Source organism: Miniopterus natalensis, chromosome 22 (assembly GCF_054644295.1).
Source record: "Miniopterus natalensis isolate mMinNat1 chromosome 22, mMinNat1.hap1, whole genome shotgun sequence".
Taxonomy (NCBI): domain Eukaryota; kingdom Metazoa; phylum Chordata; class Mammalia; order Chiroptera; family Miniopteridae; genus Miniopterus; species Miniopterus natalensis.
The window spans coordinates 3929467-3952654 of record NC_142102.1 but is presented as its reverse complement, the minus strand read 5'-3'; the positions used below and the strand labels follow the sequence as shown (position 1 = coordinate 3952654).

The 23188-nt window shown below is 52.9% G+C and overlaps 1 protein-coding gene across 1 annotated transcript; it reads left to right on the top strand.

Annotated features, from left to right (window-relative positions):
• Positions 1 to 14041: 14041 nt before the first annotated feature.
• On the top strand, positions 14042 to 22121 carry AEN (apoptosis enhancing nuclease). Its single transcript, XM_016200635.2, has 4 exons — positions 14042 to 14100; positions 16387 to 17001; positions 19073 to 19273; positions 19783 to 22121. The coding sequence occupies exons 2-4, from the start codon at positions 16462 to 16464 to the stop codon at positions 20017 to 20019; spliced, it is 978 nt and encodes a 325-aa protein (XP_016056121.1). The 5' UTR covers positions 14042 to 14100; positions 16387 to 16461; the 3' UTR covers positions 20020 to 22121.
• The last annotated feature ends 1067 nt before the right edge of the window (positions 22122 to 23188 follow it).

Below are 23188 nucleotides of genomic sequence, written 5' to 3'. Positions count from 1 at the left end.
GCTGAGATCGTTTTAGTAATAATAGTGTGGATCATAAGCAGTCGGTGGGCCAGGGCCGCATGTTCTGTGCATATTAACTAACTCATCAATTTCCTTCCCAAGGGCAGGACAAGATGAGCTGCTCAGAGGAAAGTCTGGCAGGACTTCTCGTCCCAGGAATGCCAAGAACTCACCTGTAATCTCTCTCAAATGATTTTGCCTTTTTGACAGAATAACTGATCACTCTACAAGCTGCCTTCAGTGGCCGCCTCTGCCATTTTCCACTAACAGGCTCCTCTGATGGATAGCCTGGGAGGCTGCCAAGGGAGTGATTAATGCTCACAGTCCAGCCCAGGACCTTCTCACCCACCTCCCCGGGCAAGCGGCCTTTATCTGCATGGCTGAGAACACCCTGGGGACACATGAAGGGGAAATTGAGTACCTTCTCTTTATCGATAACCTAATTCGAAATTAGTGTGGGCCTCCGTTGTAAATCTCGGGTCGAGCCGTTCTTAGTTCATTATGTTTTCGCCATTTCATTTTCTGTGACAACAATAGTATCAGCATTAGGCAGAACTGATAGTTTTCAAAGTGCTCTCTTGTGTGTGAGCGGATTTGACGTTCACCAAAACCCGATCAGGTAGTAAAAGAAAAGTCGCCATCCCCACTGAGTAAAGAGAACCTGGGACACAGACATTGAAGGGCTCCCCAAAGCCAAACATCAATTTCTATCATCAAACAACCTGGTGCAGGTGATTTTTAGTCTGGTCACAAGGTCGTGCATTCACCATCACTATCTAATTCCAGAACATTTTCATCCCCCATGCACCCATTAGCAGTCACTCCCTATTGTCCCCTCCCTCTAGTCCCTCGCAACTACTAATCTGCTCTTTGTCGCTATGGATTTTCCTATTCTGGGAATAATTTCGTATAAATGGAATCACCTTTTGCAAATGGCTTCTTTCACTTAGCACAACGTCTTCAAGGTCCATCCATGTTGTAGCATGTATCAATACTTCAGCCCTTTTTATGGCTGAATAATATCCCATTATATGGACATACCACCATTGTTTACTCATAGATCTATCAGTTGATGGACATTTGGTTCCTTCCACTTTATGAATAATTCTGCTATGAACATCTGTGTACAAGTTCTTTGTGTGAACATATGTTTTCAGTTAAGCTGAATATACATCTAAGCTTGGAACTGCTGGGTCACAGGGGAACTCTAGTTAACATTTTGAGGGACAGCAAAGCTGTCCTGCTAGCGTCATTTGAGGGCTCCAATTTCTCCACAGCCTTGTTCCACTTGTTACTGTTCACTTTTACAATTGTAGCCACCGTGGTGGGTGTGTCTCCTTGTGGCTTTGATTTAGGTTCCCCTACTGAGTCCTCACGAACCTGAGCATCTTTTCATGTGCTTGCTGGCTATCTGTGCACTTTCTGGGCAAATCCTCTGCCCATTTTTAAACATTGTTCTTTTTATTATTGAGTTTTAGGGATCCTAGGCCCTTGTCAGATACATGATTTGCAAATATTTTCTCCCATTCTGCGGGGGTGGGGGAGGGGAGATGTTTTGTTTTGCTTTTTCGTTTTCTTGCTAGTGTCCTTTGAAACACAAAAGTTAATTGTTATTAAATCCAATTTGTCTATTTTTCTTTGGTTGCTTGTGCCTTAAGAGCCGTATTTTAGAAATCTTTGCCTAATCTAAGTTCACAAAGACTTACCCCTATGTTTTCTTCTAAGAGGCTTGCAGTTTTAGCTCTTACATTTAGGCCTGTGATCCATCTGGAGTACATTTTGGAATATGGTGTAAGGTAGACGTTTACATTTGTCTCCCCCGCCCCATGATGGGCAGGCAAGGGGAGCTATAGGGACTGTCCCCGTGGGAATCAAGGCGTCTGCCTGCTCACCCGCTGGGAGTCTCCCTGGGGTCAGACAGCCCCTCTCCTGCCCCCCCGGAACCCGGGCACGGGACAGAGCGGAGGACCCTGGACTAGCTCCAGCGCCCCCTCCCCGAGGGTAGGTCTGGAGTAGGCACTAAAGCTGAATTGACTGCGGCTTCTGTCCCGGCGCAGCTCTGGATCCCGGAGAGAGAAAAGGCGGAGAGCTGCGGGCGCGCGGGCGTCCCCAGTGTTGCCATGGCCACAGGGGACTTTTGATGTGAAGCGCGGTGACACCCCCACTTCCCCGCTCCGCGGGCCTTCTGCATGACGTCACCGACGTCCCTGGCCCTGACAGGCCACCCGCGGGTTGGTCTCGGCTTTAAAGCAGCCGCCGTCCCCCGGCCCCCGCAGCCCAGCGACTGCGCCCGCAGCAGGAGGACCTCGCCGGGGCCTGGACCCGCCTTCGCGCCCTCGCAGCGCCGCCACCGCTCCGGACACAGCAGAGAGGCAAGGATTCGGGGGGTGCCTAACACAATATCTCCTTCACCCCCACCCCACCCCACCCCCGGCCCCGGTCCTACTCTGCAGCTCTGGCTGGAGACGCGGGAGCCCAGGGCGGGCTGGAGAGGGACTTTATTCCAGAAAGAAGTGGAGAGCGCCGTCTCCCTCCCGGGCGGTGGCGACCCGTGCCAGGTAGAAAGTCGGGGCCAGGGTCCCCCAGGCCAAGGGCTCGGGGTTGGAGGCGCAGCCGACGGGAGCTGGGATTCTCGAGCCTGAGCCCGGGGGAGAAGGGGGCGGCGGGGCTCGGCATCTGCCAAAGTCACCGAGAGGAGGGGAGGCGGGGAGGGCGCCTGGGAAGAGGGAGGGGCTCCGCAGCCCAGCGCTGAGCGCTCCGACGGGGTGCGCGGCCCGCTCCAGTTGTGGGGCGTCTAGTCCTCGGGCCCGCCCGCGCGGCGATGCCAAGACCCGCTTGCCGTTTGTCTGTCCCGGTCGGGCTCCCTCGCGATGGGCAGCCCCGCAGCCCCGAGCGCGCGCGCCGTCGGGGCCCAGCCTCCCCGAGCCCGCCGCCGCCTCGTCTCCCGCGCGGCCCGCTCGTCAGATCCCAGGTGCGGCGGGAAGGCGGCGGGTGGGGTGCTCCAGGCCTCCCTCCCTTCCTTGCCCGCCAGGACTCGCCACAAGACCGGAGCGCCTGCAGTCCCGGACTGTGCCTGCTGACGCCCAGAGCGCCCAGGGCAGGAGAAGCGTGGGAAGTGCCGGGAGGCAACTGGGTAATCATCCCAGTGCAAAGGGCTCTTCCTACCCTCTGCTATTGCGGCAAGTAACTCCTCTAACGCGGGGAGGGGTAAGGGGAGTCGGGGGGATGGCGCCCCGGAGGGAGCCCAGTCTGCTGGGGGAAAAAAAAAGTGCATCTGGTGCAAAGACGTCCTTCTCACCTCAGGCGGACAAAGCGTCTGCTCTAAGGGTCCCTACCTCGAGGCTCAGAGTTGGTGCTGAAGGTCCCCAGGGCCCCTCCACAACAAATCTGAGCCTCCAGCTTCAGCACCAGAGGCTGGACAGCGCCACGGCCGGAGAGCGCCCAGGGCGCGCTCTGCGCGCGGAAGCGCCGCGGAGCCCCACGCGGCTCGCGCCCACGGGCCCTCAGACCCCACGCGGAGGAGGCCGCGAGGTGAGCAACCGGGGGGTCATCTTCGCTCTTTCTCCAGGGGTTCGGTGTCGGGTCCTTGCAGGGCACTCTGACTCCCCTGGAATACCGGGGCCGAAGGGCACAGAGGCGCGCGCCTGGAAGCGGTGCGCGCGGGCAGGCGGCACAGTGGCTCCGCCCGGGTCCCCGGGCCCCGCGTGCTGTGCAAGTCGTGCCCGCCCTCCCCGTGCCCCCGTTCCTCCTCCTCTCCCTGTCCCCGCAGTCTCCGTACGCCTTCGAGGCGTGGGGTGGAGGGAAAAGATACTGAGGCCCAAATAAGCAGCCTATTTTATCTGGGCGTAGATGAAATCTGTCCGAAGCAGACACCGAGGTCCGCATTTTTAGCCGAAGGAGCCCGGGTTGCCCTTTGTAGGAGGAACAGAATGCCTGCCTTGCCCGGGAGGAAAAAAGCCGCCGAGGAGGGGGCACCTTATCACAAACGGGCTAACGGAGGCGGGCAGGAGAGCCCGCGGGACCCGGGCGCAGGAGCGCGGTTACCAGGCAACCGCCCTCAGCTTCCTGTTGCCTTGGTTACAGTGAATGGAGGGGCTCTGGCCGCTAATTACGCGCGAGCACCTTGATTCTTTAAAGTATCTGCTGGGCTGGATTTCTCCTTTAACTCCAGGTGCTCGGTGAAGCAGCTACCAGCGCCACCCTCCGCACCCTCTCCCCGCCCTTCAGAGGCGCCACTGCGTCCCACGCCGCCCTTTCCCCGCATTTACTATTAAGGGTTTTTGTTCGTTGAGCCCTTTCTTTAGATGGAGGGATTGGTCCCCACCCCCTTTCCCCCCTTTACATGAGAGAAACACATTTGCTCTACCCAGGTGAACGGGGGGGGGGGGGCAGGAAATTGTCCAAAAGGCGTCCTGGCTTGGCCGTGGTTCCTCATTGCGGGGGGGGGGGGGGGGGGATAGGGGTGCGGGGGGGCTTCTCTTCCTCGCCAGCACCGCCTTCATCATTAGCAAATACAGCCTTTCAAGCTTCCAGCCCTCTGATCTTTCCCTTTCCCCTCACTGACAGGCACTGACCGCGCTCCGGCCTGTCAGCCTTGCCTCCCGGGCTCATCTGTAGTGTTGGGGCTGCGGGATCATTCCGGTCAGCAGTCTCGAGAGGCAGCCGCACCGTCCCAGGATGATTTTAGCGGGGGGCGGGGGGTGGGGGGGTGTTAATAAGGTGATAGAACCACCTGTGTCCTGTGTACTCGCCCATCTAGAATACTTCTTAAGAGCCGGGAAATCTCTCTTTCCAAACAAAACCCTGCTTTAGGCCGCGCTACCCCTGGACGGCACCCGAAGGAAGGCGACCTGTTCCCAGTGCAAATAGCCCATGCTTGCCCGGGACGCCCCGCACCAGCGCACACGCTCCGCCCGCCTCTTCTCTCCACCACACTGTCCCTCACCTATTGCTAATGCCAGATAGATAGATGATAGATAGATGATAGATGATAGATAGATGATAGATAGATGATAGATATAGATAATATATAGGTGATATAGATGATAGATGATTGCTAGATGGATATATCGACAGATATAGATATATTGCTAATACATATATTAAACTATAAAATATATATATATTGCTAATACAAAAAATATATGTATTTTTTTATCATAATTTCAATCTAAGTTGAAGGCCAAAAAAAAAAAAATTGGGGGGAGATTTACATTAAAATGTTTTTTCCCCTCTCATGTTACTATAGAAACTTTTTAATCCAGACCAGACAGCTGCTGTGCTTTCGTACGTTTCTCCCCAAAGAAGTGCCTTCTTTTATGAACCCCTGCCGCCCATCACATCAGGAATGTCCCATAGCAACAGTGGCTTTAAAAAAAAAAAAAAAAAGATTATTCCCTTTCTGCTCATTTTCCTTATAGACAAAGAGTCTGCTTTCCTTTCAAGAAGAGAACTGAGATCTGATTGGGCCAGAAAGGGAGCAGCCTTCTCCCATTGGTCGGTGTGTATCCCGCGCCAGCCAACCAGAGGATGCCATTTACCCCTTTCTGACTAGCAGAGCGAGCAGGGCGCCCGGACTGACTGCAGGGTCTGGGACTAGCTGTAGCGAGTCTGATTACACTGGATTTGTAAGAATAAATGTTGCTACCTTGTTATTTGCAACTTCCTTGAACATACCTGAGTAATACATTGTTCTGTGGGTGGTGGTTGTTTCCATTTTATAATACACCATGATTCTCTTTCCAAGTCAGGGCAAGTGGCTGGTAGCAGCCCACCAAAGATCCAGGACCCGGGTCACTTGTCTGGAAGTACAGAACTGGGCTCCACCCTCGGGGATCCTGTAACAGCTTTGGGGGCGCGGGGGTGAGGATAGGACGCTGAAAGAAGGAAGAGTGGTGTTGTATCTATGCCAAACAGGGATCTCAGCTTTTGGATTCACTCTGCTGGGCTCTGGTGTCCCCTGGTGGTTTTGTTTGTTTCTATTTTAATTCTTCACAGCTACCCTTCTGGCCTGCACTTTCATCCACAAGTAGAAAAGCTGGATGAATGGAGACGAGGACCCCCTCATTCAGCGTAGGGGCAGGCCCATCCCTCCCAGGATGTGGCAGGTACGCGATGGAGATCTCTGGGACCGGAGACCATCCGGGTCCCTCGCAGCACTGGAGGTGGGCAGGGCAGGTGTTTTCTTTCTACCTGCCCTATTTAGGGAGGCTGGCATTAGTCTACTCCTCTCTAAAAGGAAGGCGCATCTAAGACAGAAGATCCCCAACAACAACCCTGGAGGAACCTTCATGTGAGTACAGACCCCCCTTGGTCAGCCCTGTCTTGGTTCTTGGCTGCAGGGGATCCTGGGACTGGACAGGCAGGTGCTTGACCATGATGGTGCTATCCAGAGCCAACTGCTTGAAGGGCCCCATCTGTGCCAGGGTTTCGGTGGGACCATGTGCCCCAGTGCTACACTGTAAGCCTTTCGATATTAGGGCTTGTGTCTTGCACACTTTTGATTTCCTAGAGCTTGGTCATGCTTAAGGTAAGGGCTCAACAAATGTCTGAACTGACTCTTATGGGCTAGTATTAGAAGTCTCGTAACTTCCTCTTTAGGATAATGACAGCCTTCGCTGGGACCCTCCCCCACCTCTGCCTTCCAAATACTTCATAATCCTCAGCTCTCTTCACAAAAGATAAATGAAGGCTCAGTTAATTGTTACCATGGTTATGTGGAGTGGCCGCACTGAGGATCCCTATCACCCATTACTGTCAGGAAGAAAAAGAGAGGAGGGGCTTGGGGATCACTGTCACGGAGGGAACCATGGAAACAAGCGTTGCCAAGGGGATGGCTCTAAATTCAGAGGAAAGAAACTACAAGCGGGGAGAGGGAGTTGGTGGGCTCATTTTTTTCAAGGTACATTTCCTAGCATCTTCCCCCAGCCCACATAGACCCCAGAGTTCAAGAATTTTAGACAGCCGGGGCCCCTGTCAGGCTCAAGCGCATCTTCATTGGTCCTGCCAGGAAAAAGCCAGCGAGAATGGATTTATTGTGCCCACGCCTCACGACCCTTCTCTCCCTGTTAAGTCCGTCTCTTTGCCAGGCTCTGTGCTGGACGTTGGCATATAACAATGAGCGGGATTCTGTCCAAACTTGCTGTGTAACACCTTTTAGCTTACCCATGACCACCTAGAAGTTTAAGGGAGAGCCCCCTGAGAAAGGCCACTTTTCCCAGAACACCTAGGGTCCTAACTCCTCTGGTTAACACCTTGAACCTTACTCAGCCTGGTTCTCTATGATCAGCACTCAAGGCCTTGTCCCTGAACTATATACCCAAGGTGATGCCCTAGCTCTTTCTCAACAGTGCCAAGGAGGTACAGGCTACTATCCTTTTCATTTTAAAAGAAATAAAAGACAAGTTCCTCTCCATTCCTTGGTTAGATGGGGTGGGGGAGGTCCTCAGCTCCCCAAGCTTGGAGTTGAAGAGCTAGAACCCCACCTGGGAGTGGAGGGAAGGGGGTCTTAGCCTCCTGGGGAGTGCCTCTCCCAAACACCCCTCACAGGAGAACTTCTCGGGCTTTCTCTCTCAGGCCTACCTGTCTGGGGCTGACGGCTGAAAGGGGCTGGGTACCGCCAGTCAGCTCCCTGTCCCCCCTCTAAGTCTCCAGGCAAACCCTTGCCCACTCTGGATGGAGAGAACAAACAGAAGGGTGCTGGGCTGGGCCACAGAGGAGTAGTTTTCAATTAAAAAGAGAAAAAAATTAAAAGCAGCACCAATAGGGGAGGGTAATTATCCTTCAGCTGCTGCAGAAACACAATTAGGGCCGTGCTCTCTGAGCCACCAGGATATTGTGGCGTTTGCTAATTAAGAAGCGGATATGCCCTGCTAGTGCAATTAGAAGCTGGCCCAGGCCGAGGGGCCCTGCCTCTCCCCCGTCCACCCTGGGCTGGGGAAATTAACCAGGCAGCCCAGCGCCGGGCCTGCGGGGTGGGGGGAGGACAGGGGGTGCAGGGACCGGATCCCACCCTCCCTGCAGCCCACAGCCACTTCCCCCTTTCCTCTTTCTGTCTGCTGCCCAGCACCCCCTCTCCATTCTGAGCTGTGGCTCAATAAGCACTGGGATGGGGAGTACCTGCTAGATAAGGGGTCACCCTTACCTGGAGCTCTTCCTTTGTTCCCTTCCCCATGATAGTAGCTCTTTACCATTGATGAAGAGCAGAGAAGTGGGCCACCCACCACCTGCCTCCTTTCAAAAATAAAATCTCCGTATTAAAAGAAGTATGCTACACTCCCTCCCCCCGGTGCTGAGCAGGGGCTGTAGAGGATTCGGGGGTGGGGAGGATGGCCCCAGGTCCCCAGCGCCTCTGGGGAACAGCGGGGATGGACGTGGCCGGCCAGCCCCATCTGGAAGACTAGTGATTTTGTTGTTGTGTCTCTGCATCAACAACAAGTCCCAGTCTGCCGCATGGTGTGGGCCCTCAGCAGCGGGGCGGCGGGTGGGCTGTGTGTCCTTTCCTGCTCTCCCTCCCTATGTTCTTTTCGGGTCCTTCTCTCTCCTAGAAAACATCTCTGGAAACCACCCTGGAGACCCCTGGGCCGCACACCCCAGGTGGAGTCTTCCAGAAACAAGGACAGACAGTGGTGTGAGTGGAGAGCTGAGGATGGGGTGGAGTGAGGGGCGAGGCACGGTCTCTGTCCCAGGGAGGCTGGGTGGCTACCACAGCACCAACAATCTCAAGGATAGGGAGAGGTTTGCCCTCAGTTCCTCGCTGATATGCCCAACAACCATTTTGGTTTGGGCCCCCCAGTATGAGGTACCCTGTGGTCCCATACCCAGGGGCTCAAGGTCTGGTTTGTGCTTGGCAGGAGAGAGCCACGGTTGGTGTCGGCACGAAGGGCCATGTGCTCATGATGGACAGGCCAGGACGCCTGGTGCCTTGGGGGCAACGTGGAGCACACACCTGACCTGGAGCTCGCCTGGTGCCTCTGCCAGGGCTGAGAGTGGAGTTGTGTGTACAGAACATCTTTTGGCTCCAGAATCTGCCTCGAGCCTGCGGTGTCACCAGGGGAAAAACTGAGGTGGGGAAGCCTAGTCCCCTAACTGTGCTCAGGGCCGCTCCCACTGTAGCAGCATCGGTGATTGCAAACACCATCCCGGCCTCTCCGCAGGCCTCCCGCTCGGGGCCACCTTGCCCTAAGGTGGTCAAGTCCCAGTGACGAGGCCCTCGATGGGAATAAACTTTTCAAGCAACAAACTCAAATGTCCCCTTCATTCCTTCCCAAGCATAGTTTCTCCTCCACCCGCAGGCACAAGGCTCCCCCGGGGCCCTCAGGCCAGAGAAGGGAAGAGTTGGTCAGCAGCATCCAGAGGCAAAGAAGTCTGGGAAAGTCTTTCCTTTAGAACACTAAAGCATCCATTGATCAATCCATAAAATAAAAATGTTAAAAGGTGCAAAAGGAAAAAAAGAACACAAATGCATTTATAAACCAAAATTGGGTTGAGAGTCATATCCTTTTCGGGAACACTAAAAATGCAGCCATGAGCTGAGCTCGGCCACCTCTACCACTTGCTAACTGTGTGACCTGTGGCCAGGCACTTAACCTCTCTGAATCAAATCAGCCCTTCACTTCTACCCGAGGCAGCTGCCGTCACTACCTCAGTGGCTCCTCCATCTCCTCCAAACAGGCTGTCCTATCCTATTTCCTGCCTCTTAAACTTCCTCTTTACTCCCAACCCTGCCTTAAGCCAGTAAGCAGCTGGTCCTATTAGAAATGTCATTCACACTTGAGAAGGCTGCAAATTGGTGTGACTCAGTGGGTGTCTGCTCTTCACTGAAGAAGAGGGGCCTGGACGAGCAGAGGGGAACAGGAGAGAAGGGATGTCTCTCCCAGGCAGCCCTCAGCATCTAGGGCTGCTGTGGATACAAAACGGGCAGAGATCCTGCCTCAGTGAAACATCTAGGAAGGAAATTGGGGTGCACCCCTGATTTGAGACATGGATAAGAGAACCCCTGTTGGTATGTACCAGGGTATAAAACAGGGAGCTGGGCACTTCCTCGGGGACCAATTTGGGGGAGAGGGAGTCCTGGCTTTGAAGTCAGACACACCCCAGTTCCAGTCCTGGCTCTACCACTTACAGGCTGTGTGATTTTAAGCCATTCACTTAACATCTTTGAGCCTCAGATTCCTCACTTGTAAAATGGAACTCGTCACATCTATCACGTTAGTTGTTATGGTAATTAAGAGAAGAGTCATAATATGTAATGGTATACTTAAATATTCCATAGTCCTCTGCCTCCTCTTTCATGAATTTTCTCCCCATGACCCAAGGCGCCATGACGTAGGAATGAATGAAAACCACCATCCCTCTACTAGTCTCCCCTGTCATGGCGGAGTTTTCTCCCATTTGAAAGTTCATCCTTTCCCTACCCAGATCAGCATCTTGTCCATTTCACAAGATTCAATGTATATTCAAAGAATGAATGTAGGGAAGCCTCCGTCTCCTAACAATTTTTAAAATGCAGAAATCAAGGCTTAGGGACGTGGTGTCGCTTATCTCTAGGTCACTCAGCAAAACAGACATTCTCAGAACAGAAGAGAGTTGGTAAGCCAGAGGTCAGGGCATCTGGGAACCCCTTTACCTCAACTGCGTGGGTCTGGTCTATACAGCCAGCAGCAATGGTTCCCGGTTACTGGATGAGCAGGGAAGCAGCCCTCTCTGGTGGACTCTCTAGGTAACTGCGCTTTAGCCACGTTTCCTGACCTTGCCAGCAAGCTGGATCGCCTAATGAGCTTCAACAATCTCTAGGCTCAGGCCCCACCTCAGACCAGTTAAATCAGAATCTTGGGGTGTGACTCAAGAGTCAGTATTCTTTTAAGCTCCTCAGGCGATTCCAATGTTCAGTAGAGACTGAGCCACAGATTTAAGGATTCATTTTATGTGTCAAGAAACTAGTCTAGAACGAAACAAATATGAATAGAAAACGAAGTTCCCCTGGGTCAAATCCCTCCAATTTTTCCATTAAAATATCGGTCACGTGAGATTTAACCTGGGTCTAAGGGCCCTGGAAATTCTCAGCAGTTGAGGGAAGTATAAAGGTACCATAAGTATCTTGGGGACAGGCTGTATTCAGGTAGGACCAAAGTTAGTGTTGGTTCAAGAGTGCGGATAGAGAGGGAATCTGACTGAATAAAATGAATGATTTGCATTTGGCTCCCAGAGTTTTGTCAGCTTCATACTCTCAACAAGGTATCTCAAACTTGAGCATGCGTCAGGAAGCTGTCAATCAGCTAGGTCAGATTTCTGGGTCTCATCCCTTGAATTTCTGAGTCAGTAGGTCCAACCAATTCCCAGGTGATGCCCAGGCTGCTGATCTAGGACTACACGCAGAGAACCACTGCTCTAAAAAATGACCAGATCGACACCCTCCCTTTCACGTCTGCACCTGGCTCAGTAGCATCCCCAACAGTCCTCAAAACAGATACATGAGGCAGGCAGAATGGCACTCTGCCTGTGGCAATAAGGGTTTGTAAGCACAAAACAGATCGAGTCCTACATCTCGAATGCTTCTGGGTTGATAAGGTGGAGGAGGAAAGGGTGGGGTTCACAGAGGCAAGGCTTGGGTATGTATGGGCTTTCTCCCACCAAGTCCCAGCTCAAAGAGGTTCATTATATAGGAGCCCCAGTCTTTGTGGAAGCAGAAGGTATTTTCACCCCAGGAACAAAAGGGTGAAGTCCCTAAAGGTGGGACTGGGGATACTGCCATCCATAGTCATGATGCCAATATTGGGCCATCCCTATTGTCTACCTGGGGAGCTTTAACTTTTTTGCTTGATAATATTTTTGTCTAAGTCTAAGTACCTACAAAGGATATAATGTAAATATTGACATTGTTTTAAAAAGCGTCCTTAAATGAATGCAATGAAGTCTGAATACCACAGCAATCTGATACCAACATTATATCCATTTTGAAAGTGCATGAAAAGGATTTGAGGCATAAGGAGGACTGAGATGGACCCCAAACCGACAGTCCTACAACTGTAAGGAATTCCACCAACAGCATGAATGAACATGGAAGCAGACCCCAAGTTTCAGAAAGAAGGGCTGGCCATGGGATATACATATATTTTTTTCTAGAGGGAAGGAGAGAGGGAGAGAAAAACATTGATTTGTTGCTCCACTTACTTATATATTCATTGGTTGATTCTTGTATGTGTCCTGACTGGGGATTGAACCCACAATCTTGGTGCATCAGGATGAAGCTCTAACCAACTGAGCTATCCAGCCAGGTCATATCCTCAAAAAAGTACTTTTAATGATCTATTAGCTGACAACATGATTAAGTCCTTCTTGGATCGTAGTGAAAGCTAAGAATCAGAAACCACCTGTCATGTAGAAGGGTTCTTACAGAAGGATCCTCAGTAATAACCCATGCTTAGAATTGTCTTACTGTTTTTTTCTCCCTGAGACTTCTTTTTATTTCCCAGGGTAATGCAATAGGGCGAGATGTAGAATGACTGTGTGTGCAACTTTCCTTTGGAAAGTGGGAGACAGTTGGTTATAAAAGGGGGAGAGGGAAGCTGAACCCCAAGGGCTCCAGGAACGTTCTCAAGTCGTCCCATGGAAGTTGGGGATCTGGATACTGACTCCCTTAAAACCCTCCATGCCCCAAAGTCACCTCCCACAAAGTGTCCTCAACCTCCCTTCCCTGTCACCCTCTGTCTTATCAATGTTGCCTAAGAAGCTCTGGACTCTGACCCTAGTTCTTTGTCGCTTCTACCACTCTGCCCACCAGGATCTTATCTTGCTTGGATGTCCATAATCCCTCCAACCCCCTTTTCTCCAGGCCTTATCTGTTCCTCTCTCTACTGCAGCCAGAGTGAGTTTCTAAAATTGCAAATCTACTGGTGAACCAGCTCTGGCTTAAACTCTTCCCAGCTCCCCAAAGCCTTCAGAGTCTGAGTAGAAAGAATTACTTCTCTAGAGGCCTTATCCTTTGTCCTGCTTCCCTTGTGTCTAAACTCTGGTCAGAAATAGCAGGTTCCTTTACACAAGTGTCCCTTGTCTTTTGCAATGACATTTCTGCTTGCAAAATGCAGCTAGGAGTCAGGCTGTATCCTTAATGGTCTTTGCTTGGGCCCTAGCTGTTTCTCCTTATTTTTTTTTCTTTTTTTTTTAATATTTTAACTGATTATTTTAGAGACAGTAGGAGAGGGAGAAACACTGCTGCTGCCTCCTGCATGTCTTCCACTGGGCATTGAGCCCACAACCAGGGCATGTGCTCTGACCAGGAATGGAACTGGCAACCTTTCAGTACATGGGACATGTCTAACCAACTGAGCCACATGGGCCAGGGCTCTCCTTAATTTAAGTGTCAATTTCCTTAGCTGTAAACCAGAAGTAACAATAGTACATACTCATACACTGCCTGGCACACAGTGCTCACAATGAATGTGAACTGTTTACTACTGTTCTCATTATTATTCGGGTTGCACTGGGTGTATCTGTTCACCACGCTGTTACAGCTCCAGGTCTGAGCAACTAGTCAGGCACTGGGCCTATTCTGTGTATCTCAGTGCTCAGTCCCTAGGAGGAACTTAATACTTAGCAGTAAAGTATTGCAAAAGGATAAACTGAAAGAAAAAATAGCGCCAAAAGAGCAACTCTGACTTTGAAAAAATCTTTTCGTGCCCATCTATTGCGACTTCACTGAATGCCTGCGACAAGCGAGGAAGCAGGGCTGTGAGCTTGGAAGCCATTCCGCCTTCGGTGGCACAGAGCTCCCAGGAGCCCCGTCCCGACTCCGGGGCGGGGTGCACGGCGCCAGAGGACAGAGAGGCCCGACCCCGCTCAGGCTTTAAAATTTCCCGCGGGCTCCGCCCGCCGGAGGTGCAAGCCACGCCCCTTCAGGAGTCCCCGCCCCTTCTGCTGTCGCGCGCCAACCCGCAGAGAGCCAAGTTTTCCCGGAAAGCCAATCAGAAGAGACCTTAGGCGGGCGCTGCCGTTCAGCGAACCAATAAGCGGGCAGCCGGAACGGGGCTTGCCCGGGCATGTGGGAACTGCCGGCGGCCCGGACGCCACGTGCGGGCGGGAGGAGAACCGTCCCTGCTCCAGGTGATCCTCGGGACCCTTCGGGGACAGCGGGGTCGGGCTGGCCGGTGCGGCGTGACCCTGCCGTGGAGCCCCGCGCGTGTTCCCACCCCCAGTCTGCGGCGGCGGACGCCCGGACCTGGCCGACCGGCTCTCCCGGTCCGCGGGTGTGTAGGCCGGGCCCAGGGCGCCGCCCGTCCCGCGTCCCCGCCCTGCTCGGTGGTCTCGGGCCTAAGGGGACGGCGATGGGCGATGGGCGATGGGCGATGGGCGATGGGACTCGGCCTGGCGGGGGCCGGACCGCCGTGGCCAGTGAGTGACCAACGCCCGGGGTGCGGTCAGGCCTCCCGCGCGTCACTCCCGGGAGGACGCCGGCTGCTGGGGGGGGGGGGGGGGGGGAAGGGCGGCGGGATCGCGCGGGACTCTCCCCGGACTTATTGTCCCGCGAACTCTGTAGCAGCACAGGGGTCTAATCCAGTCAGGTTTTTTCAAATTCGGGCGATTACTGGTATCATGGCTTGGGGGTGGGGTCGCGCGCTCTTAAAAATAGTTTCTCGCCCCCTCCCTTCCCCAATACGACAGCTAAGGTGCGCAGGCGGGTCTGGAGTGGGCGTTTTACACCAGTGTCTTGTTTCTGGTAAGGAACTGCTTTGGGGACGTCCCTAACCTAGTGCAACTCTCTCGGTTTCATAAACAAACCCTGGTTTTATGGTGAGGGGATGGCGACCTGGTCAAGTGCATCTGGCTCTTCCGTGGGGGGTCTAGAACTGCCCACTGCCTCCCTGGTCAGCCAGCAGGTTGGTGGCCCTGATGCCACTGACCATTCTGACTTCGTGGCGACATTGCTCTGAGGACTGCTGCTGGGGCCTGGCGGGTGCTGTGCCCCAAAGCCGAGATTCGGGGCTGGAAAGAGACTTGTGTTTGCTCTTGCCCTAGCAGTTGTTATTTGAGCAAGATGTCTCCCCAGCCTCACCGAGCCCCTCTGGGGGCCCAGGAGGGGGGAGGTTTGCCCTTGATAATAATTGCTGGTTTTAACATGGCAGCAAGGTCAGGGCTCCTAGAAGAGGGCTGCTTTCATCTCTTGAAACAGTGCGGCCACTGAGACCTTTCTCAGGGAACCTATTTCTGGCTTTGAAACCTTCCCGACAGGGTCAGGGAGGCCACTGACCCTAGTCCCTGCCTCAGGGCCCTCAGCCCTCTCATCCCCCACAGAGGGTCAGCCTCAGTCCGGGACTCCTCAGGCCTTGCTGTCCCCACCGCTGGGCTGAGGCAAACTGAGGAAGGCTCTCGTGTTTGTAGGCTCTAGTATGTGACTTGTCAATATGAGGAAGTTGATTATAGTTAAGAGCCCTTTCATTTATCTTTATTTTTAAAATATGTTTTTATTCATTTCAGAGAGGGGAAGGGAGAAGGAGAGAAAAATACTGAGAGTCACTGATGAGCTGCCTCTTGCAAACCCCCTACTGGGGACTGAGCCTGAAACCCGGCATGTGCCCTGACCGAGAATTGAACAGTGACCACCTGGTTCAAAGAGCCCTTTTAAAAGGGAAAAAGCTTCTCAGGGAATGGATGAGCAAAGGAGGGAGGGTGAGTCAGGATAGGTCACTGCCTCACCCTGGCCCAGGCATCACCAAATAGTACTTTACCTGCCCTCTTCCTCTCATTTCTCTTAATCTCTGCTGCTACTGCTCAGATTCCTTGTCTTCTCTAGACCTCTTCCTATAAGTCCGTGATCCTCTGTGCTTTGCCTTCTGGACTGTGTGTCAGCATTTTCTCTGTCTGGATGCCCTTCCCTCCTGGGCTCTTGGCAGACCTTCCTGAAACCATTCAAAGTGTCCCAGGACTGCCAGGCCTTCCCTAACCTGGTGTTTTCTGCCTGTTCTGGTACCTGACCAGGTGAGCCAGGTGACTGTCCTTAGTCCATCGCTCCCATCCTGAGTGAGTTTCTACCTCTCTCTCCACCAAATTAGGAGTGCCCTGAGTTCATGGTCACCTCCAGCTCTGTAGGCCCCACAGTCAGCTTTTCTCTCTTATCGAGCAAGTACTTAACCTCTATGCCCCAGTTTTCTTACCTGTAGCATGAGGATAATACTTTTTCAGGTCGTTGGGAAGACTGAATGATTCCATGGGAAGTACTTAAAGCAGTGGTTTGCATGTGGCATTGACTGTATAAGGGCAATTATTAAAATAGGTCCTCGACGCAGTCCAGTAGTCTGCGACAGTACAGGTTCTAGGGCAGCGGGGCGGGGCACACCAGGAGGAACAGAGGGCTGGCTTGACCCATCCTTACCCAACCCCTCTGCCCTGTAGTTTCTTTCCAGGGTGCTGCCCCGTTGGAAGATTACCTCCCAGGCCTCCCTTGCCCCGAGTGGTAAGCAGATTGGGATGGTACCCAGAGAAGCCACTGAGCCTTCCCAGCACCTGTGCCCTTTGCTGGCGAACCCAAATGCCAAGGATGTGCTTCGGAGAAAGCACAAGCGGAAGAGCCGACAGCACCAGCGGTTCATGGCCCGGAAGGCCTTACTGCAGGAGCAGGGGATGCAGAGCATGCCCCCAGAGCCAGCATTCTCCCCACCACCCATGACATCAGAGGCACCGCCAGGCACTGAAGCTGCCAGCCGTGGGAGGCAAGGTCCAAGGGCTGAATCTGGAGGTGCCCCATGCAGTAGAAAGCCCACCCCCAGGGAATCCTCTGGCGCCTTGCCCAGAAAGTGCGTAGCTATCGATTGCGAGATGGTGGGCACAGGACCCCGAGGGCGGGTGAGTGAGCTGGCCCGCTGCTCGGTGGTGAGTTACCACGGTGACGTCCTCTATGACAAGTACATCCGGCCTGAGATGCCCATTGTGGACTACCGCACTCGCTGGAGTGGCATCACTCGGCAGCACATGCGCAAAGCCATCCCCTTCCAGGTGGCCCAGAAAGAGGTGAGGGCAGGTGGGGACTTGTTTGGGTTGGTGTGCAAAATTTGTAAGGCCCACAGTGCTATCACCTTCAGGCATCAATATTTGGGTCTATTTCCTTAGGTTAGTTTTTCAGGACTTTGAAAAAAATTAATTAGTGGTTGGAATCACACTTATGTGCCAGGAATCCCCAAACGTGCTTAAGCATAAGAAATGCCTCAAGCCTTATTAATCTCAGTTCCTTGTCCCCAGATCCCCCCATGGAACTTCTGATTCCTTATGTCTCTAGGCCTGAGGAGACTCTGGTGTGTGTGCCTAAAAATCATCGTGCTGTGTAAACTGACACAATAAAAACCTCAGAGCTTATGGGGGGGATACTTAAAAAATGTCACAGTGACACCCCACAAATAAAAAGAGGCCTGGCCTCCACACCTGGACAATGGTAGCACAGTTCTGCATGTGCTAAATGGTTAAGAAATTCATACATACATACACTGGTAAGGATGGCACTTTACCTTGAAAAAGACCTGAAGTTTCCTCGTGGAGGTAGCTGTCAGAAGGGCTGCAGCTTGTGTTTCAGTGAAGTGGTCCAGTAAGTTACCTGAAATCAGATGGGAAGTGGGGACACCATGTGAGGTGGCTCATTACACAGGTGAACGGAGCTCCCTGGTAGGTGTTTGCGGGGTGTGCAATTTGTGTGTTCCTGCATGGCTCGGGTCACCTGAGCGTGGCTTCCTGCATACATTTAGTGTTTCCTAAGGGCAAAATCACGCATTATTCTCAAATCATTTTCTGATGTATCTGTCATGTTGGGACATTCTGCATTTTTAAAACAAGCATTATAGGAGAATTAATGTTTCTGGGTTATTCTTGAGGTTAGGTAAATTTGGAAAATACTGGTATACTTTTTCACATAATATACAGCCCAAGCATTTCTTTCAAAAGATTTGAAGCTCTTCTATTTAGCAGGCTACTGAAGACAGAAGCAACAGGAAGGGAGGCGTATGGCGAACCCTCAGTGCTGACCTTAGTCTGGTTGGTGGTGCTCCTGTAAGCAGGACCACTATTTTTCTACTCAGACTCTGAGCCAGTGTGGAGCATGGTTGCTCTCTTCCCACCAAATGGCTGGGGTGTGTGACTGGAGTGGTAGCATGTCCCTACCCTCAAAGTCTAAATGCACCTTATCTACCTTCTGTGGAAGCTGAGTTTAGTGATAGGCATGTGTTGCTGGCTGTGGGAGGCGAGTGCTGGTGATAAGAAGAGCCAAGCCCAGCCAAGAGGGCTGGAGGACTTGCAGGCCTGTGGCCCTGGACATGGCATGACCTCTCCAGAGCCTGAGGGGGGTGGAAGGCAGGGAGGAGAACTGCATGTCATGGCCAGAGCTGAGCAAGGCAGTAGGGTCCTGCACAGCAGAGGGGCAGAGGGACAGGATCCTGAAGATGACCTGTGTGTGAGGTGCCGTGTACAGTGTTTCTCTACACCAGCCTGGCTCTGTGGACTTTGCCCAGTGATCACCTGTGTGCTGAGTTTTCACTGAGCATCACCAGTCAAGTCAAACAGGGTTCCTGTGTGTGTATGGGGAGCTTACAGTGGGCATGGGGAGTGTAGAGCATGCCAGAGCTAAATGTGTACTTAGTGCGTTGAATCCCCTGCACGACAGAAAGGGGTCCTAATGTGGACAGGGAGTCTCAGGGTGGCCTCTTGACATGTGAGCTGAGACCTGCCATGATAGGAGCTGGGGGAAGACTCAGTGGAGTGGGAGGGCTGGTGAGGTCTTCAGGCGGCGAGGTGAGCCTGTGCAGGGAGAAAGATACGTTGCTTGAATTACTGGATTTCTCCTGTCCATGACCGACTATAATTCCATAACCATGGAATGCAGTTGGCAGCATTCCCGTGTGGCGGGTTCAGAGAGCTTCACTGTGCCCTGCTTATCTCAAGTAGTAAGTAGAAGGGTCTGGACTCAAGTAGGGCAGTGTAGTTGCCTGGAGCTCCTGGTCTCCCCTCTCCATGCTGCCTCCTCCAGAGGGATCTGTGTGCCCACTGGTCTTGGGCCCGCCCACAGTGGGGCCTTCCTGACTCCTTTCTCCATCCACAGATCCTCAAGCTCCTGAAGGGCAAGGTGGTGGTAGGGCACGCCCTGCACAACGACTTCAAGGCCCTCAAGTATGTCCACCCTCGGAGCCAGACCCGGGACACCACATGTGTCCCCAACCTCCTCAGCCAGCCCGCCCTTCAGACCCGGGCCCGGGTCTCTCTGAAGGACCTGGCCCTGCAGCTGCTGCACAAGAAGATCCAGGTACATGAGGGTGGGGTGGGGTTGGGGGCTGCACCTCCAGCTGGTCATTCCTCCTAACCAGGTCCTGGGCCTCCCACATTCTCGCAGCCCTGGGTGTTCCTCAGCAGCCTCCTTCTACCAGTACGCGTTCTCCACGCTCCTCTCTTCCAGATCTGTCCCCCCACCCAGCTCTAGGCTCTGCACCTGCCTTTGCAACTGGAGACGGAGCCTTCGGTCAGGGCAGCTAGTACCTCCTGCTCCTACTGTGCTTCACCTCCAGTGTTCCCTCTGCTTTCCAGGCCTTTGATGGTGGCGATTTTTATCTTGTTTTATATTTGAGGGAACAGGCTAGAGGAGCTTGCTGGCTAGTGCTATGGCTGAGGTTCCTGAGTTTTTCTGTCTGGAAATCCCATGCCCTTCTCCCTGTGCCAAGCTGCACACTGCCGTTCTGACAGTCCATGATCTCAGGCCTGTGCACAGCGCCTGGTGTGTCAGGTTATGGATAGTGACGTGTGGGCTCTCATCTACAGGTGGGCCAGCAAGGGCACTCATCCGTGGAGGATGCCATGACTGCCATGGAGCTGTACCAGCTGGTGGAGGTGCAGTGGGAGCAGCAGCAGGCCAGCCATCCCTGGACCCACCCCGAGGACAGGGAGCCTGACAGCAGCACGGACATGGAGCAGTACATGCAGGACCAGTACTGGCCTGAGGACCTGGGCCAGGGCCCCAGCGGGGGGGAGAGGGAAGCACAGGACAGCAGGGTGTGAGGGAGGAGAGGCTGTGGGTGGTTGCTGGTGAGGGGAGTGGGGCCAGAGAGCACTGGGCATTTCACCTGAGCGGGGCAGGAGGCAGCCAGCTTCCCCAGATCCAAGGAGTGGGGATCGTCTGTCCTCTTGACTCCCTGTGCCCACAGCACAGTAGTCCTCTTTCCAGGGCTGTTGTTGCCCCCGCCCCCGCCCCCACCCCTACTCCTGTGGTTTTGCTAATGGCACTTTAGAGACACAGTGAAAATGTCAGGTGGACTAGCTACTAGGGCCCCAAAGGAGTAGGATCTGTCCCAAGGGACTGTCCCAGGCTGTGGCCTCCCCGCCCCCTGGGAGGAGTGGGGTGGGTATCAGTCTGGGAGCTCCTGCATTTCTTCCTGTGCCTCCACCCACCTCTTCCTCCAGAGCCACTGTCAGGTTCACAGTAAACATGCCCTGATGCCTTAGCTTTAAGGCTGCTCTGGGCACCCTTCCCTTCTCTCTGTTGGAACTCTGGCTGTGGCTGTGAGAGGCGCTGGTGCCCTGCTCCGATGGGACAGCAGAGCCCAGACCTGGCCCCAAGAGCACTGGCGCTGTCCCGGGAGCAGGAGAAGCGGACAAGCTTTGGGTGGCGACTGGCATTTTTATTTTGACCCAAATCAGGCATTTCCCTTGCTCATGCAACAGTAGGCTCTCTTAAGCAAAAACCTGAGAAACAGGACAGCAGTTTTGTTATCTGGGGTCTCTGCAGAACTGCACCCAAGGGACTGGCCTTTCTTTATTGAGAGCAAGGCCACTGGGAGGAGGGTCTGCATGTTGGCTGGGGCAGGGGCACCGGCAGCAGTGAGTGTGCCTGCCCTTAGTGGCTGCCCCTTCAGGCACTTTGACTGATAATCACCATGGTGGCTGGGTTTTCTCCAAGTTTCTAGAAGTGGTTCTGTCAGGATTTCACCTCCCATCCCTCTTTCCTTGTTTCCTAAGGGGCAATTTGGGGTATTGGGGTAACTGAAAACTAAGGTCATACAGACCTTTGAGCCCCTCTACTGCTTTTCCCTGTCACTTAATAGCTTTGAGACCTTAGGCACCTCTGTGACTACACTCTTGAGCCTGATCCCACATCTGTGAAATGGGGACAATGATCAGACTTACCTCAGGGATGTTATGAGGGTGAGACGCCAGATCCCAGCACAGTGCCTGGCACATGGGACACTCTTGTCCATGTGAGCTGCTGGTTTTCCTGAAGGATTGGTTTCAGCCTCTACAGGGTAGCACCTGAACATGCCCCCAGTTGAGGGACTTTGGCCAGGGCAGAGCTGTCCTTGCTTGGTTGTTGCAGCAGGTAGGGCCGGCCCGTGGTGAGGGCACCGCATGGAGGTTCAGGGTTCTCACTGCTCTCCGTGGCTGTGTGGCCTGCGTGTCGCCTGTGTCCCTCTGCTGTGTGCCAGAGGTGACGGTGGTTCCTCATGTCAGGCTGATCAAAGCAGCAGGGCCAGGAAGGAACAGACACTGATACCACACTACTGCGACCCAGGGCTGTAGATTGTTAGGTCACCATCTCTGTCCCCATCGCAGGTGCATAGGGAGCTGGCTGTGTCATGGACCCCTGCTCGCCAGGCTCCAGCCCTCTGTTCTGGATTCCTTAAAAGTCTAGCTAATGCCAGGCGCACAGCTGGGCAGTAGCTTCTATTCTTTTGTCTGTGGGTAGAAGGAAGATGAAGCTGTCACTAGTGTAGGAATGGACAGGTTCTAAATCAGCACCATTGTAAAACTGGTCTGGAATAAAACTCAGTGGGAAAAGGTGAGGCCGGTGTTTTGTGTGACTCCTCAAGCGAGGGCAGGAGGGACGCCAGGTTGGGGGTGGAAGGGTGCTGAGCTGCCCAGTCTGGCTGGGAGCTTTGGCCTCTGAGGTGGGCGGCTTTGGAGACGATGCTTTGGGAAGCGGCAAGAACATAGTAGAGCTACGAGTTTATATAGTATACATATTAAACGTTGTATAACTGCCCTATTACAGAGCACGAGTTTATTTAATTTGTTTCTCCCTGAAGCTATGTATTCACTTTTACCTTTAAAAACTCTTTTTAGTTTTAATTGTAAAATATACAACATAAAATTTATCATCTGGACCACTTCTAAGTGTCGAGTTCAGCGGCATGAAGTACATTCACAGCGTTCTCGAGAGCTTTTCATCTTGCACAACCAAAACTCTACTCACTAAACAATAACTCCCCACTCCTCTCTGCCCCAGCCCCTGGCAACCGCCATTCTGCTTCCCGTTTCTTTGAGGTTTGACTAGATGCCTCATATAAGTAGAATCCTATAATATCGGGGGTGTGTGTGTGTGTTTGTTTTTTTAGTGACTGCTGATTTCATTTAGCATAATGTCCTGAAAGTAAATCCATGTAGTATGTGTAAGGATTTCCTCCCTTTTGAAGCCTAAAGAATACCCATTTGGACAAGTATGCCCCATTCTTTATTCATTCATCCCAAAGGGCATCTGGGTTGCTTCCTTGCTGGTTATCATGAGTAGTGCTGCTATGCCCATGGCTGTGCACATCTCTCTTTGGGACCCTGTTTTCAATTCTTTTGGGTAAGTCCCCCCCTTATCCGAGGTTTCATTTCAGTCAACTGTGGTCTGAAAATATTAAACAAAATTCCAGAAATAAATAATTCTTTTTTCAGAATTTTTAAGACGTTTATTGATTTGAGAGAAAGAAACATTGAGTGGTTGCCTTTGGGTACCAGACCTACAACCCAGGCATATGCCTTGACTGGGAATTGAACTGGGTACCTTTTGGTTTATGGGACAACACTCCAACCAACTGAGCCACCCGGCCAGGGCCCCATTTTGTTTAGTTTTTTGAGGAACTGTTTTTCCATAGTGGCTGCACCCTTTTACATTCCCACCAGTAGTCCACAAGAGTTCAGATTTCTTCACATCCTTACCGACATCTATTATTTTCTGGAGTGGTTGGTGCCTGGCCCGTCATTCATCTTTGACTTGGCCTGTGCCCTGGGCTGTGCTGGGTGGTCAGAGAAGGCCACATAGTGGCAGCACTCGGATCTGCTACTGTCACAAGAGGTAGGCCAGCTGTGCCAGGATGTGTGTCTCGTAAGGCAGAGAGGTTTGCCCTGAGTGACTCACTCACCAGCTGTCACCTGACCCAAGGAGATCTTTGGAGTTGGTCTGGTCATG

Bases quoted from the DNA above. Each gene is read 5' to 3' on its own strand.
- AEN (XM_016200635.2), top strand. From the start codon at position 16,462: ATGGTACCCAGAGAAGCCACTGAGCCTTCCCAGCACCTGTGCCCTTTG. The intron at 17,002-19,072 runs GTGAGGGCAGGT...CTCCATCCACAG, and splicing joins TCCAGGTGGCCCAGAAAGAG to ATCCTCAAGCTCCTGAAGGG. The intron at 19,274-19,782 runs GTACATGAGGGT...TCTCATCTACAG, and splicing joins TGCTGCACAAGAAGATCCAG to GTGGGCCAGCAAGGGCACTC.